Source organism: Nanorana parkeri, unplaced genomic scaffold, assembly GCF_000935625.1.
Source record: "Nanorana parkeri isolate BGI_ZX_2015 unplaced genomic scaffold, ASM93562v1 scaffold509, whole genome shotgun sequence".
Taxonomy (NCBI): Eukaryota; Metazoa; Chordata; class Amphibia; order Anura; family Dicroglossidae; genus Nanorana; species Nanorana parkeri.
The window spans coordinates 729,413-743,090 of record NW_017306777.1 but is presented as its reverse complement, the minus strand read 5'-3'; the positions used below and the strand labels follow the sequence as shown (position 1 = coordinate 743,090).

At 37.4% G+C, this 13,678-nt stretch overlaps 1 protein-coding gene across 1 annotated transcript in view; it reads right to left on the bottom strand.

Annotated features, from left to right (window-relative positions):
- Window positions 1–13,678, bottom strand: part of ELN (elastin) — an 82,721-nt gene that overhangs the window by 39,182 nt on the left and 29,861 nt on the right. Inside the window, exons 7-13 of the mRNA XM_018561242.1 lie at window positions 10,182–10,238; window positions 9,678–9,716; window positions 9,037–9,087; window positions 7,560–7,598; window positions 5,091–5,123; window positions 2,699–2,761; window positions 1,041–1,091 (exon numbers count right to left, since the gene is read on the bottom strand). Coding sequence (XP_018416744.1) covers window positions 1,041–1,091; window positions 2,699–2,761; window positions 5,091–5,123; window positions 7,560–7,598; window positions 9,037–9,087; window positions 9,678–9,716; window positions 10,182–10,238 — 333 coding nt within the window. The remainder of the gene's footprint in view (window positions 1–1,040; window positions 1,092–2,698; window positions 2,762–5,090; window positions 5,124–7,559; window positions 7,599–9,036; window positions 9,088–9,677; window positions 9,717–10,181; window positions 10,239–13,678) is intronic.

The following is a 13,678-nucleotide window of genomic DNA, read 5'->3' as shown; positions in this document are numbered from 1 at the left end:
TCTACCAGACGCTGCAGATCACAGTGGGAGGGTTTCAGCAACAGAGGCAGTGCTGTCAATCCAGAAAGCAGTGGATGGGGCTAGGCGTGGCCAGGTATTGATTGACAAGCTACAGGCAGATGAATCAGCAGTGACAATACTGATACACAGCCTGCATGAGTGTGTCAACTCTGCTCTAATTTAGGTGCCATGCAGTATCATTGTCACCCCATCACAGGAAGCTGTATTAGGTGGACTTCACTGGCAGGATCAAGAGGTATTCTTATACTTTGCAGGGGGACTAAGGAGAAACTGTAAGTGCAGGCAGGCCCGGATTTCCCACAAGGCCACCGAGGCCCGGCCTCGGGGCGGCAGAGCGCCTCGGGGCGGCAGCGGTGACCTTGTGGGGAAGTTTCAGGTGGTCTTATAATTAGGTGCTGCAGCATATAGGGGAGAACAAATTTAAGAAAATATATATGAATACACTGCATAACTAAAGAGATGATAACAGGTCACATATATTAAAAATATTGTGCGCAGAGTTCAGCTTTAGCAACAAAGATTGAGTATAGGTTTCAGATTAGAAACACACCTTTATTTCCCAAATGTGAGGGTAACTGTGCCCATATACGAATACAAGGATACTGTCTGGGGTCAGGTTATATACTTTCTCAATAATGTCATCCAACTAATTAATTCTTACTGAAGGCAGGTCATATGAAAGATTTAAAAAATACCGTGTTTCCCCGAAAATAAGACACTGTCTTATATTTTTTTTGGCTCAAAAAAACACACAAGGTCTTATTTTCGGGGTAGGTCTTATATTTTAGCAATTCCCAAAAATAGTACTAGGTCTTATTTTCGGGGTAGGTCTTATTTTCGGGGAAACAGGGTATGTCTACAACAAACTATATTTAAAGCAAACCAACACAGTAATGTGCTGTTGAACAGCTGCATGATGCCACTATTTGCCTTTCTTTAAACTGTATAACAAATTGCTTAGCTTTGTCTGTTAAGTAATTTGTATCCTACTGCTGCAGAGCTAGGGTGGATAAATCTACCTGATCCAGGCAGCACTCCTCCTCCAGGAAAGGTCCCGGGAATTCCAGCACCTGGAATTTTCAAAATACACAATTATTAACATATGTGTTCTTGTAAGTGATTTAAGAACAAAATATGTTGCTTTGCAGAGTTTATAAAGGAACTTTAAGATTACAGTGCAGATGGAAACATTGGTTTAGCAGCCCCATGATGTCTTTTTGTTACTGTCATCATTTCCATTTGATAAATGAAACATATATTTAACTTGGGGTTGAGTTAGTAGAGGTTCTTCAGGCCAGTGAACCCCACTTTGCTTCTTGGAAAAATTCACTGTTTGTTACAAAACACAGGTAAACCTCTAGGACAGGGGTAGCCAAACTCTGGCCCTCCAGCTGTGGTGCAACTACAAATCCCACGAGGCATTGCAAGATTCTCACAGACATGACTCCTGGAGAGAGATGCATCATAGGATTTGTAGTTTCACCACAGCTGGAGGGACAGAGTTTGGCTACCCCTGCTCTAGGAAATCACCGCTATTTCGGTAGATACTAGTCTCCGAACTTATGGCAAGGCTAAAAACTGTAGCATGTAGCATCCACAATAAAGAAATATGATACCTACTTAGTGACTAGTTAGACACTATCTGCAGAAGAACTTGCAAAGTTCTTACTTCTCAAGGTTGCACTTCAGTTAAAGTGTATATAAAACCAAAACTTTTTTTTAGGTTAGTTGGTAGATTTACAGAATTTAGAATAGGAAAAGATGAAAAGCCATGCCAGGTTATTTTTTTGCTACCTGTGTTCCACTGGGGAAATTTCCCTTCACTTCCTGTCCAGGACAACTAACAAGAAATTAGATGAAATCTGTTCCAAAGTGAATGGAATTTCAATCCCTGATAGTTGGAGGATTTTCCCTTTCCTTTGCTCTAGTGGCAACTCCAAATTTTTTTCCCTCTTTTCCCTTCAATTTCTGTTTAGATGACAGCGATCACCAGAACAAACAAAGGGTGGATCATCCCTAGCAAAGACATGGACAGCAATAAAAACTTCACAAAGGGTCTAATCCTTATTACGCTAAAAAAAAAGCCCTTTACATACACCACAAATGTCTCTGAAGAACTGGGTTTGTAAGAAATAAGTATTCATAAAACAAATCAGTGTTTACATATCTCATAATCTTTGTTTTATTATATAGCATGTTATATAAATATGAGCATTATACCTTCATTTAAATACGGGGTTGTTCTACCACAGGAGTAGAGCATACTAACTTTGCATATATATTAACTTAGCTTAGGGAACGTGGTAAAGCTATGTTCGCTTCCCTTTTGTTGAATGCTTAGGTTTCTTATATTTCTCAGGGATGTCTGTCCACCTGCAGCTCCTTTGGGTGTTGTGAGAAAGTTTCACTGTAATTGATTAATTGTTTTCTAGTTTATGGAGAATGCAGATGGATGAGTGTTAACTTGCTTGAACTTGCATTAGCAATGTTAGTACATGCCAGTAACACTCTTGTGGGGATCTTGTTGCTGGACTCTCTAAGAAATATGAGAAACTAATGGTGTACATCTGAAGCTGAAATATATATTTTAATGTGTTAGTCTTGGTAAGTTACCAGTGTATCATTTAGTAAAATACTTTGTACACAATAACATTATAAAACAGTGAGTTCTTCCCACCTGGAAGTTTTCCGGGTTTTCCGCCAGCTCCTGGCTGGATACCAGTTTGTGGAATGACGGCTCCTAAATAATGATGCAGGTAATATGATAATTATTAATTTGTATACTGCCAGCTTTCACCACAACACTTTACATAGCAAGGACATGCAGTGCTAGTAATAACAACAACAACATTATAACATGGAAAGAAAATGTGTTTGAAAAATGTAGGGTCTATTCAGACCCGTGCATTGTGGCAAATTGCTTTTTACCATGTTACTGCAAGGCATATTAACATTGGATCCGCAGTGCATTGTGTTGCCATTTTTATGTACAACTAAAATGGCAAGCAACACATTTGCACACACAGTATATGTGTTGTGGTGCACTGCGTAAAACAAAAAGGATCATGTCCATTATTTCATGCATTAAAGGGTACTTTAAGCCCATTTAAAATAAATGGGCTGCCCTAACTCAGATGCCTTAACACATGATAATGCAATTAGTTAATTATTAAAGAATCACATCTAAAACTGCAGAACACAAAAAAATCCTATTTAGGAGCTTACTATTGTGGCCACAAGACCACCATAAAAATTAAAACATTTCAAATTAGCCAGCCACACTTCCAATAAACCCTTGTACCAGTAAGAGCAATCATTTCATGACAATGCCTCTTGAAAATACAGAGTAACAAATGAATAAATGATCAACATTCTTTTTGTATACCTTGGAGGAACTTCAAAGAGTTAACAAAAAAGGCCATTGTCCTTATGCCAATATAATTAGTAAGGACCTTCACTCTTGCTGTGCAGCAACAGATGTAAACTTTTAAACATAGACAAGCACAGACATTTTCAATATGTACTTAAAAATATTGTCTAAGTTTGAAAGTTGTCATCTGATAGCTTCTGCACAAAATGGGGAACACCCTTAATAATGATATGTCACAAGCACAATGTTGCTTGTGACATATAATTCGTGTGATTTATTAAAATAATTGTGGACATTCTTTCTCTTGCTGATACAAGACGGTATTGGAAGCATGAATGGCTACATTTAAATGTTTTTATTTTTAAGGTGGTCTTGTGGTCAATAAGAAGCTCCTAGAAAATTTTTTTTTTTAATCTTTAGTTTTGTATTCGGTTCTTTGGAGACACCTTAAACTTTTGTTGAAGCATCCCCTTTAAGACTATTGTGAAGTTTACAAATTTTGATATATTTTAAGAGGTGGTTTTTGTGGGCAAAAATCTTTACCATCTGTTTTGATAGCAGTAAAAACCTCACAGAAGTTCTAAATCTTCCTTGGTTTGTCTATAGAAAATGTTATGGCTGTAGTTGGGCTTTAAATTGGAAGTAAAATCTGTTCTTTAACATTGCTAACAGGCAGTTTTGTTTATGGCAGAAGACACTGTGTAAGGCCCCTTTACACGGCCGGTCCGATTGGGTCCAATATAAGTCTATGGGCAGCCTGTGTAAACGGACAAGCGTTACCCCCGACTCCAGCCAGGTTCGGAAAAACAAACAGATTAGAGATCCTTTTCCAGGGACCGCATCGTGCCAGATCAGGGGTAATCTGATGGGTCTGATTATATCCGATTCCCCATACACAGACATGGGGTTTAGTAGTTTCAGTTTTTTCCTCCATCGCAAGATGGAGAAAATAACTGTACGAACACAGTTGTTACAGCAGTGACATCCGCTCCGTACTGCTGTGATCAGGAGGGGATCCATGCACGGATCCTCTCCTGATCAGCATGTGTAAAAGGGGCCTGAGTCATTGTGTAAGTCTTTCTTGCCAAAAAAAGGCTTCTACCTGTCTGCTGGCAATGTCCTGTGCCAAAAGGAAGAAACTCCTATGCGCATATATGGGAGTTACATCGTAGGTCAAAGACGCTAAATCCGGAAGAAGACAGAATGAAGATGGAGATGCCGGTGATGGAGGGGAGAGCAGACAGTGCAGCACTGGAGTGGATCATTTACCAGGTAAGTCGGGCATAATATGCTAAAATACTGTACATTGCTAAAACCTATGAAGGATTTTTTTTTTAAAACCTTTTTATTTAGTCTTTACAAAGCAGAAGTCTTTTTTTTCCATAGTCAAAGGGCCTCAGTTATCAGTGTCCTTAATAAGAATAATTAAACTTGACATTACTCAGCAAACAATCAGATTCCAATTTTTTTTTACTTTAATAGCTAGAAAGAAATCTCTCAGAATTCTTAAATATTCACTCTGTAACTCCATTTCCTATCTCAAGAAATGGACATGTAATTACCGTTAGTAGCCTTACTACTTTGAAACAATCAGTCACCGTGTCTACATCCCCTACCTTACTACCTAACCTGCTAACCAGCTTCAATTAGCTTATTAGTAAATAACATTTGTGCACTGATGGACAGGAACATGACTTACCTGTAGTCAAACCTGGTACAGCTCCACCTGCACCTACACACATAAAGTAATATATAGTTATCCAACTAACTCTCACAATTTGTCTGAATCAATTCAAGAGTTATGCTAGAAATGCAATTGGTTCTTTGCACACTGTCTTAATAATGTATCATTTATAGATACATATGATGCCCAGTGCTGCAGATGACTTCATACACATGGCACTTCTATGTCTAATGAAGACAATATAGCTTCTGGCATGCTACTACTATTACCCATTCTCATCGGGCATTACAGGCTACATTTACTGTAGATGTAAATACAGGGTAGCCATAATTTAACATGTTTAAAAGAATCAGTGTCACCCCTGGGCTGGAATGCACTTCTGTAAAAAAAACTAGTAGACCATTGTGCAAGGAGATTAAAGCATCTTAAAAGATGAATTACCAAATATTTTTTTAAGGTTGGACAAAGACACAAATACATGCCATTAAAAGAGAACCGTGGCCAAACCTTTTTTGGCCATAGTTCTCTTTAGGGTCACAGGAGGACATTAGCTAATGTCCTCCTGTGACCCAAAACTCAGTATATAGCGGGGTATTGCCTGCTAGATGCTGACAATGCAGAGCCCGGCTGCAGCCGGGACAGATGCCTAATTGACAGCTGGCTCTGCCTCTCCAATTCAGAGCCAAATAATTTGATGTATTTCACTCATAATTCTCCTTTAACCTATACAAATGATACTCACGGTGGCCAAGAATGCTTGTTAGAATGATACATCATTTATTTATTTATTCTTAACCTTTGTTTATTTAATTATAAAAACCGTTACTATGGAAAGCATCACATTCATTTTAAATCTAAATAATATTTTGTTCATACACCCTTTCAGATTAATTTCCATAACCATAAATAACAGGGGGAGGTAAATATAAAATGTTCTTTACAATTACCACTGTATTGTCCATTCCAGGTTAAGGCTCTATGAAAACTTTGCATGGAGCACAGTGGCAGCTTTAGCTAATTGTTTCCAGTCCATTCTACTCTGGTCCCTGCTACTTCTGGCTCCAGTTAATTGTTGTAACAGATGTCTATGGGAGCTGCCACTTGCAGAAAAAATCATTCAGAAAAGAGACCAGAAACATTACAGTACTATTGTGCTGTTTGCGGGTTCATAGATCTATAACGTGGCACAGATAACTTAGAGGCCATATAGAGGACAGGTGCCTTATAGAGAACAAATACCATAGTGTTTTCCATAGAGTGGGGCGTTTCTACTTAGTAGCACACTTTCTAGGTAGGTAGTAAATGTTATGGATTGGCATCCAAAAGGAGAACTGTTTGAGAACACTTTAGTCACAGCTACCAAGCACCAGAGACAGAATGGTGATCTTAAAGTGACACTAATCTCAGGGGTTAAAACAATACTGTATCTTATTTGTGCATCGCTCGCAGTAGATCGATCCTCAAATCATCTCTGAATTCATGCTGACACTGTCCTTTCTTCTGAAGGGTGTCTACTTTTGTTCCCCATGGTCCCTGTGTGTTATAAAGTAGCCACCAATCCAAGCTCACTCCTGTGATGGACTGCAATCTCAATACAAACTAGTAAACTAAACATGAGATTCCATCACGGGAGTGAGCTTGGAGCTCTAGAAGGAAAGACAGTGTCAGCATGAATTCAGAGGATCTACAACCGAGCGATACACAAATATGATAAATTCTTGTTAATAATTAAGGTACTTGAATGCAGTTCTAAGATTTAACTCTTGAGTTTAATGCCACTTTAACCAAGAATTAGGGGAGTCCTCTACTGCCGACACCAATTTCATCTTGAAATTGGTCCTCTCAGAGGGCAGGAACAATAAAGTAAGATGGGAATCTATATGTTCATATGAGAGACAAGGAGAGCAGATTTACTGAGGCGGCATTGGCAGCTATAGATGAAAGATTTAGATGGAATAGTTGGGTATATCAGTCCTGCAAAGATTCCATTCGGAATATGAATGGCAGGATTATAGTTGCTATGCAACTAACTAAAATTATAATAACATATATTTAGTTATAAATTGATAAATTCTTCTTTACAGTGGAACTGTACACATTTTTACGGGGGCAATATTTGCTTTTTCTTTTTTAACCCTGAGGTGTGTGTATCAGTCTGAAACCCATATATCAATCTGTGCTCTGTAGGCTTTATTATGTAATCTCCTGATTTAAACATAACATTTGACAGCACTGTGAGTTCAGATAACCTCCCATGGGTTTTTATGAGAAGCAGGCAGACCCAGCTTTAGCCTTTCCAGCCCTGGAAAAAAGGCTTCCCTCCAGCTATGCACATGTTGCTGAGAAAGCTTGAGTCAGCAATAATGACCATGCACATAACCCGGGCCGGGACTTCCCCTCTCAAGTAAGTTGCTGACAGAATCATTGGATTATATAGGTCATAAAGCCTGTAAACAGACCAAGGAGGTCGGAAATAAAACTGACCTGGGATTACACCGCCTGGAAATCCACCAGGTACTCCCCCTGTAACAGAAACATAGCTGAATACAAAGCAATACAACATTGGACATTAAGAATAACCAGACGTTTGCTTTCTACCTAAAAGAAGTAGTAAAATAGACCAAAAATAAGATAAAGATTATTGTTTCTGTACAGCAAAGTGAACAATAAACCCACAGATAAAGGAAACTGGGGTAGACATTTACTATTGGTGTCGAGACAGCTCATTTAGCAAAGTGAATTTTCACTGAGCTTAATAAATAAGGTGAAACTGTGATCACTTTATTCCACCAATCACATGCTAGCAAAAAGCATGCTCACAAGCAGGGCCCTCCTTACCATCATGTCTTGGTTTGTGTTGTAACTGTAATGTCCTCCTTATATTGTAAAGTGCTGTGCAAACTGTTGACACTATATAAATCCTGTAGTATAATAATAATAATAATAATAATAATAATAACAACTATTCAATCTGCTATATAGGTCTGGCATAGGTCCTGGCATACACCAGCTAAGTGGTGGCATAGTTAGAATCAAAATCGGACAGTCTCTAATGTTACTGGGACTAACTTACATTAATTAGATATCATCAGATCAGATGTACTGTTTCTGCACCTTTCATGAAGGAGCAATACATCATGATCACTGAAGGTTCCTGAAAAATGTAATTCAAAGCCTGTGCGATAACAATGTTTTCGCCCACGATTTTCACAGTCTTTACCCAAGATTTACCCATGTTTCAAATGGAAATTGTGTAAATCTTAGCTGAAAAAAATCATAAATGACTGTGTGCATTCCGCATACATTCATTCTTTGGCAATGCCTAGTGCACATACCCAATTTAATATGCCTCTACTCTAATTTTTTGGAGCTACTGCTTTGTTTAGGACATGCACTTTCCATACCAGTCTGAACGATTGTAGTGTTTGCCATATTATAGTTTCTTGTACTCTTTAGGTAGAATTTTAAACCGTGCACTACTTAATGCCAAATCTGCATGTAACTCACAACAATAGCCGTATTTGGATGTTCACTGTGCACTGCAAATGGGACTACGATGGATTGATCACATTCACAGAATGTGGTAAGGTCAACACTCTCAACCCACAATAGAGGCATATTTTTAAAGTCCCAAACTGAGAAACTAAGGTAAAAAATATCCCTAAAGGCTATTGGTAGTTTTATCTGTTTGTTACGTTGAGACCAGGCCAGGGACACCTTTTAATGATCAGCTTTTTGTATTTTTTCACTGTAGATGTAATTTAGTCCTCGTGTTAACTAGTTTTGCTGCATATTCTTGTAAATGACAGAAACATACATGGACGGATATTAAATAATGCTACTCTACAGAAATCTTTTTTCATGATACACAGAAAGCACCTGGGAATGTTCTAAGATGATATCATGATAGTAACTGGCAGAACAGGGTGGGAACAGAGGAAAGGGAAAAGAGGTTACTGACCTGCGCCTCCTTGTACTACTCCCCCAGGGTACAAGCCAGGGATCCCTGCACCTGTCAGGATGTCAAAGTCAAACATTAGGGAAATGTATGACACATTCACTAAACAGTATTCACTGTAAGAATACATAAATATACAAATCAAGTTTTGACGCTTCAAATATCTAAACAAAGAGATTGAAACCGTCTATCACATCTCTATTGTGTTTGAGTTTTTGGCAACTATAGAAAGCCAGTGGCAGCACTTTATTTTGGGAAATGCTATGATGGCCAGCTCTAGTTTAAAAGGAAGTCTCAGCTATACAGAAAGGTTGTAATGCATATACTTCAAGGGAGTCTGCAGGGCAAAAATATGGAAGCTGTCTTTGTTGACTTGTTTTTAAGTTCATAGCTGTCAGCGTATCCTTGTTTTGCTACTTAATCAGCTAATGATCTTGAATAGGCATGTTTATATTAGGGGTCCCGGATATGATCTGCACATGCTTAATTCAGGTCAGAGGTCAAGTAATAAAGGCCTGGAGCTTGAAACTACTAAACAAGTCAGCATTAGCATAATTTTGCCAGTATATTTTATCATGAATACGACACCATTGTAGACTGTACATGAAATAATGAAAATGGTGATATATATATATATGTATTACCTGGTCCTTTTCCTGGTTTAACACCAGCACCAACGCCTCCTTGGTGGAATAATAAGGAAAAATTATTAAACACAACGTTTTGGGTGATAACATTAAATTGAGAGGATGCCAACCCACATTCCCTGTCTGACATGTTAGATTCAGCCTATTTATTATTTTATATTGTTGTTAAGGTGGACATGAAAACCCAAACACCCAAATGTAGACATGAACTAATGCATGTCACAGATCTGTATTAATGCATGTCAACGATCTGTGATAATGTGCAAATTGTTTTAGCACAGATTGCAGTTTACATTAGTCTCATTGGCAAATGATTATTTCTGATTGGTTGCTAGGGTTTACTGTACTTCGGACGCTTCTGTTTGCACCACAGTATAAGACCAATTGATTATATCAGTTATCAGTAAGATGGTAGTTTCAAACTGATTTACATGTCAGTGTAAAGAGGTCAGTAAGAATAGAATCATGTGGTGGACACTTCCCCTAAGTTAAATTATTTACCTGGTACCAGTCCGCCAGCACCCACACCACCAACTCCACCAACACCGCCAACTCCACCTATCAGAAATAAATGTTGAACGTAAGTTACGGGATGCTTACAGGATATTTGAATGCCTGACTTTGTATCCACTAAATCTGTATGTCCTTCCTAGAGGGTGTTCCTGCTCTCTTCTGGTAGGATTACACGTGTGAGGACAATATTTAGCCTCCAATGTGTCTCCATGTGTTGGTGCTGGAGGACCATGTATTGTCCAAGTGTTTTATGTGTGTATAACGATTTTTCTTCCTTTATTTATTTATATTGTGGAACCCAGACATATCTGTCCATCTGTCTTGAATGGCATCCAAAACATGATCCTTAAATGACATGTAAGACTTGGTGAAGTGACAGTAAATGCATTTTAAAAAAGGAAACATTTCTCAATGACTATTTATTACTTGTCTAGTCTCACCATATTTTTGGCCCCCAACCTTCAGCTTCATTTTATTTAGTTATGTGTTGTTAACTAATTTTATATGAATACCGTTATGTCACATAAGCATTAGTGGTGCTTTTCTCTGGGGGCTAATCATGGAAAATGATTGCCATTTCTGATAGAGCTGAGGAAATTATAATTTCCAAAGTAATTGTGAATTTCTTGGAATCAAATGTAAATGGCTTGGTTTGAAGTCTAGTATAAATTCCATCCACTGCTTGTAATGCAGAATTCTTTATCAGCAAACATTTGTAATCCACAGAAGAAGTGGACTGGGCTGCTCTCACCCAATCCACGGCTGAAGGTTTAAACTAATGTGCTCAAATGAATGCAAGATAAGGGTCAGGAAACAGGAACTAGCCAAGTTAAACAAACCACAATGATACGGGCTGATGTCAACATGAACTGACTAACCATTTCCAGTGATATTTTTATTATTGTGCTGGATAAACACTCATTTTCATTTTCTCCTGTATCTGGTTGTTTTATTAAGGTTTATCAGATTAACTTTAAGAATCTCAGAATTATTTAGTGATTGTGTAATCCATAAAAATACACATAGGGCCCCTAAACAACTGCCTGCATGAAATCATTTTATGTAGCTTTGTCTCTTTTCTTGAATCAGTTAGTACTGTAATATGACATCACTTTTCAAACGCTCAATCATTAGGGGAATTTTTTTAATCAAGTACTCTGTGAACATTACTTCTGGGACATTGGAACATTCAAAGGAGCTATAAAGATTATGAACACTTAGCAGTTTATGACTGCTATGTAATGTAAAGTTGATCTGAGAAATTAGGAATATATAATTTTCTTTCCACCTTCCAAACAATATATTGATATCTGGACCAAGTGATGAACTGCACTACTCTTTTTTACTCCAGCAATCTATAAAAATGTTCTACACATCTGTTGGGATGCATTTTTCTTGCAATAATATTTTATGTAAGATTATAGTACTGCCAAAATTGACCTATGTGTGTCAATTTGTGACATGGCTGTGTTAGAAACCTTAAAACTGACTATAGCTTCTGTGAGTGACTTTCCACTCACAGATAAGCTTTAACAAGCTAAACATTCATCTGCTTTGGGGGTCATTATTTTTCCAAAGTCAAGCAAAAGATCCTTTATTTGGTCATTCACTCTTGCTGAGCATCACCTGAGCTTGCAAGGTGGGCTTCCGGGATTTTGGAAATAAGAGGTTGATGTCCCCTCTTTCTGACAGACCTGCTTGTCTGTGAGCCACATAAGGAATACAAAACTTTTCTTGACATGTGGTCTGAAACAATTTCATTTTATTTTGGTTCACCTGCTGGAAATGGTGAAATCCATATATTATAGGCTAAGTCCTGTACCATGGAACAGTTTATATAAGATAGTGTCAGTAATGTCCCTACCACAATGACTACCTTAGATTGTGTATTGCATCTAATGATAAAGAAGGATAAGGGTTATTTAACTGATTTGGCTAGCTGATAACACATTTGATGCAAAAAGATTGCCATATAATAATTTTCTTCTGTTTTTTTTGTTTTGTTTTAATAGTCTACATTTCAGAACAATTAGCCAGTGTTTAAGTTGTATTGCCAATTTTATGGTATCTAGTATTAGGCATCCATGGCTCACATGAAAAATATACGCGTGATAAAATATATAATCAGTCTATTGAAGCCTCCACAATCATTTCCCCCATTTAAGAGACAAATATGCCTTAAGACGATACTGGTACTTACATACATGGAAGACAGAGTGGTAGAAGAAAAAAATAGATTTAAAAAATGCAGATTTGAAGCATATAAGCAAAATAACTATTTGCAACTAATGAAATAAGCTACTTAAAGCTACTACAGCATCAACACACAATAAATACATGGAAAAGTTAGGAGGAATTCAACAAGCACAAGGCAGTAAGGTAGGGGTATTAGAATTACACAACTCCAGATCTTGAGGGCCACATCATGAGGGATGGATTACAACTGGCACAATAGATTTGGTCAATTAAATTAACCATACCTAATGTAGCACATTATTAAGTATTTCACTGGAGAAATTAAAACTGTGTGAGGTTCATGGCCCTCAAGGAGTGAAGTACTGCACTATATAATTATTTATATCTACATTCATACTAAATAAATGTATTATAGCAACAGATGTATGATCTTGGCTTGACTATTCAGCTAGAATTAGCCAAGAGTGAAACATTTCGAGAGAAATGTTTCACATCCATTGGGCATTTTGCCACAGTTATCTGCACATTATGCTCCCATGTGCAGATAGTTTTCATACCTTGGGCTTTTGTTGGCTTTGCTTCTGCCTTTTGAGCCCCTGGAGCACCTAGAAAAGCACCAGGGTTGTACACTGCTGGTCAGTAAGCTGTTGCATTAGTAATTAATTTATTTTATTTGTAAGTGTTATTTCCACTTTTTTAAATATCCCCCAGACTCCCTACGTCTTTTACATAACACGGCCTGTTTTTACTGGACTAAATGTTTCTACTTTTTATGTACTGTTGTTTTATTCTTCTTTTTACAGACGTTGCAAGCTGTTTGACAGCTATTTTCTTAATAAAGCCAAAAAAAAAAATATTATAAACATGCCTATCTTTTGAAATGCAGCACACGGCTTAAACTTTAATGGGCTTATGTCAATTTTATCTTAATTTTTATAAACTGCAAAAAGCGTGTTTTGCACATGTGCATATCATTTAGGCTTCATCAAAAAAAAACAGAATTCACAGAGCATTATGTCAGAAAGCAGCAAGAGCTGTTTTCTTTCTGACTCTTTCTAACTGAAACTCTGTGTACGCTGTGCTGGTCTTAACATAGCAGGCAGAAAAATCTGTGCTTAAGCACTTGAGTCCTGTAAATAACATTTTTTTTTTTTACAAAAGCATGGAATAGACAGGTAAGCATGTTAAAACATAGGAAAGAAATTCTTATGTAAAATGTAAAAAAAGAATAAAAAATAAAATATATACAAAACACTATACATACATTTGAAACAAGTATTCACACTATA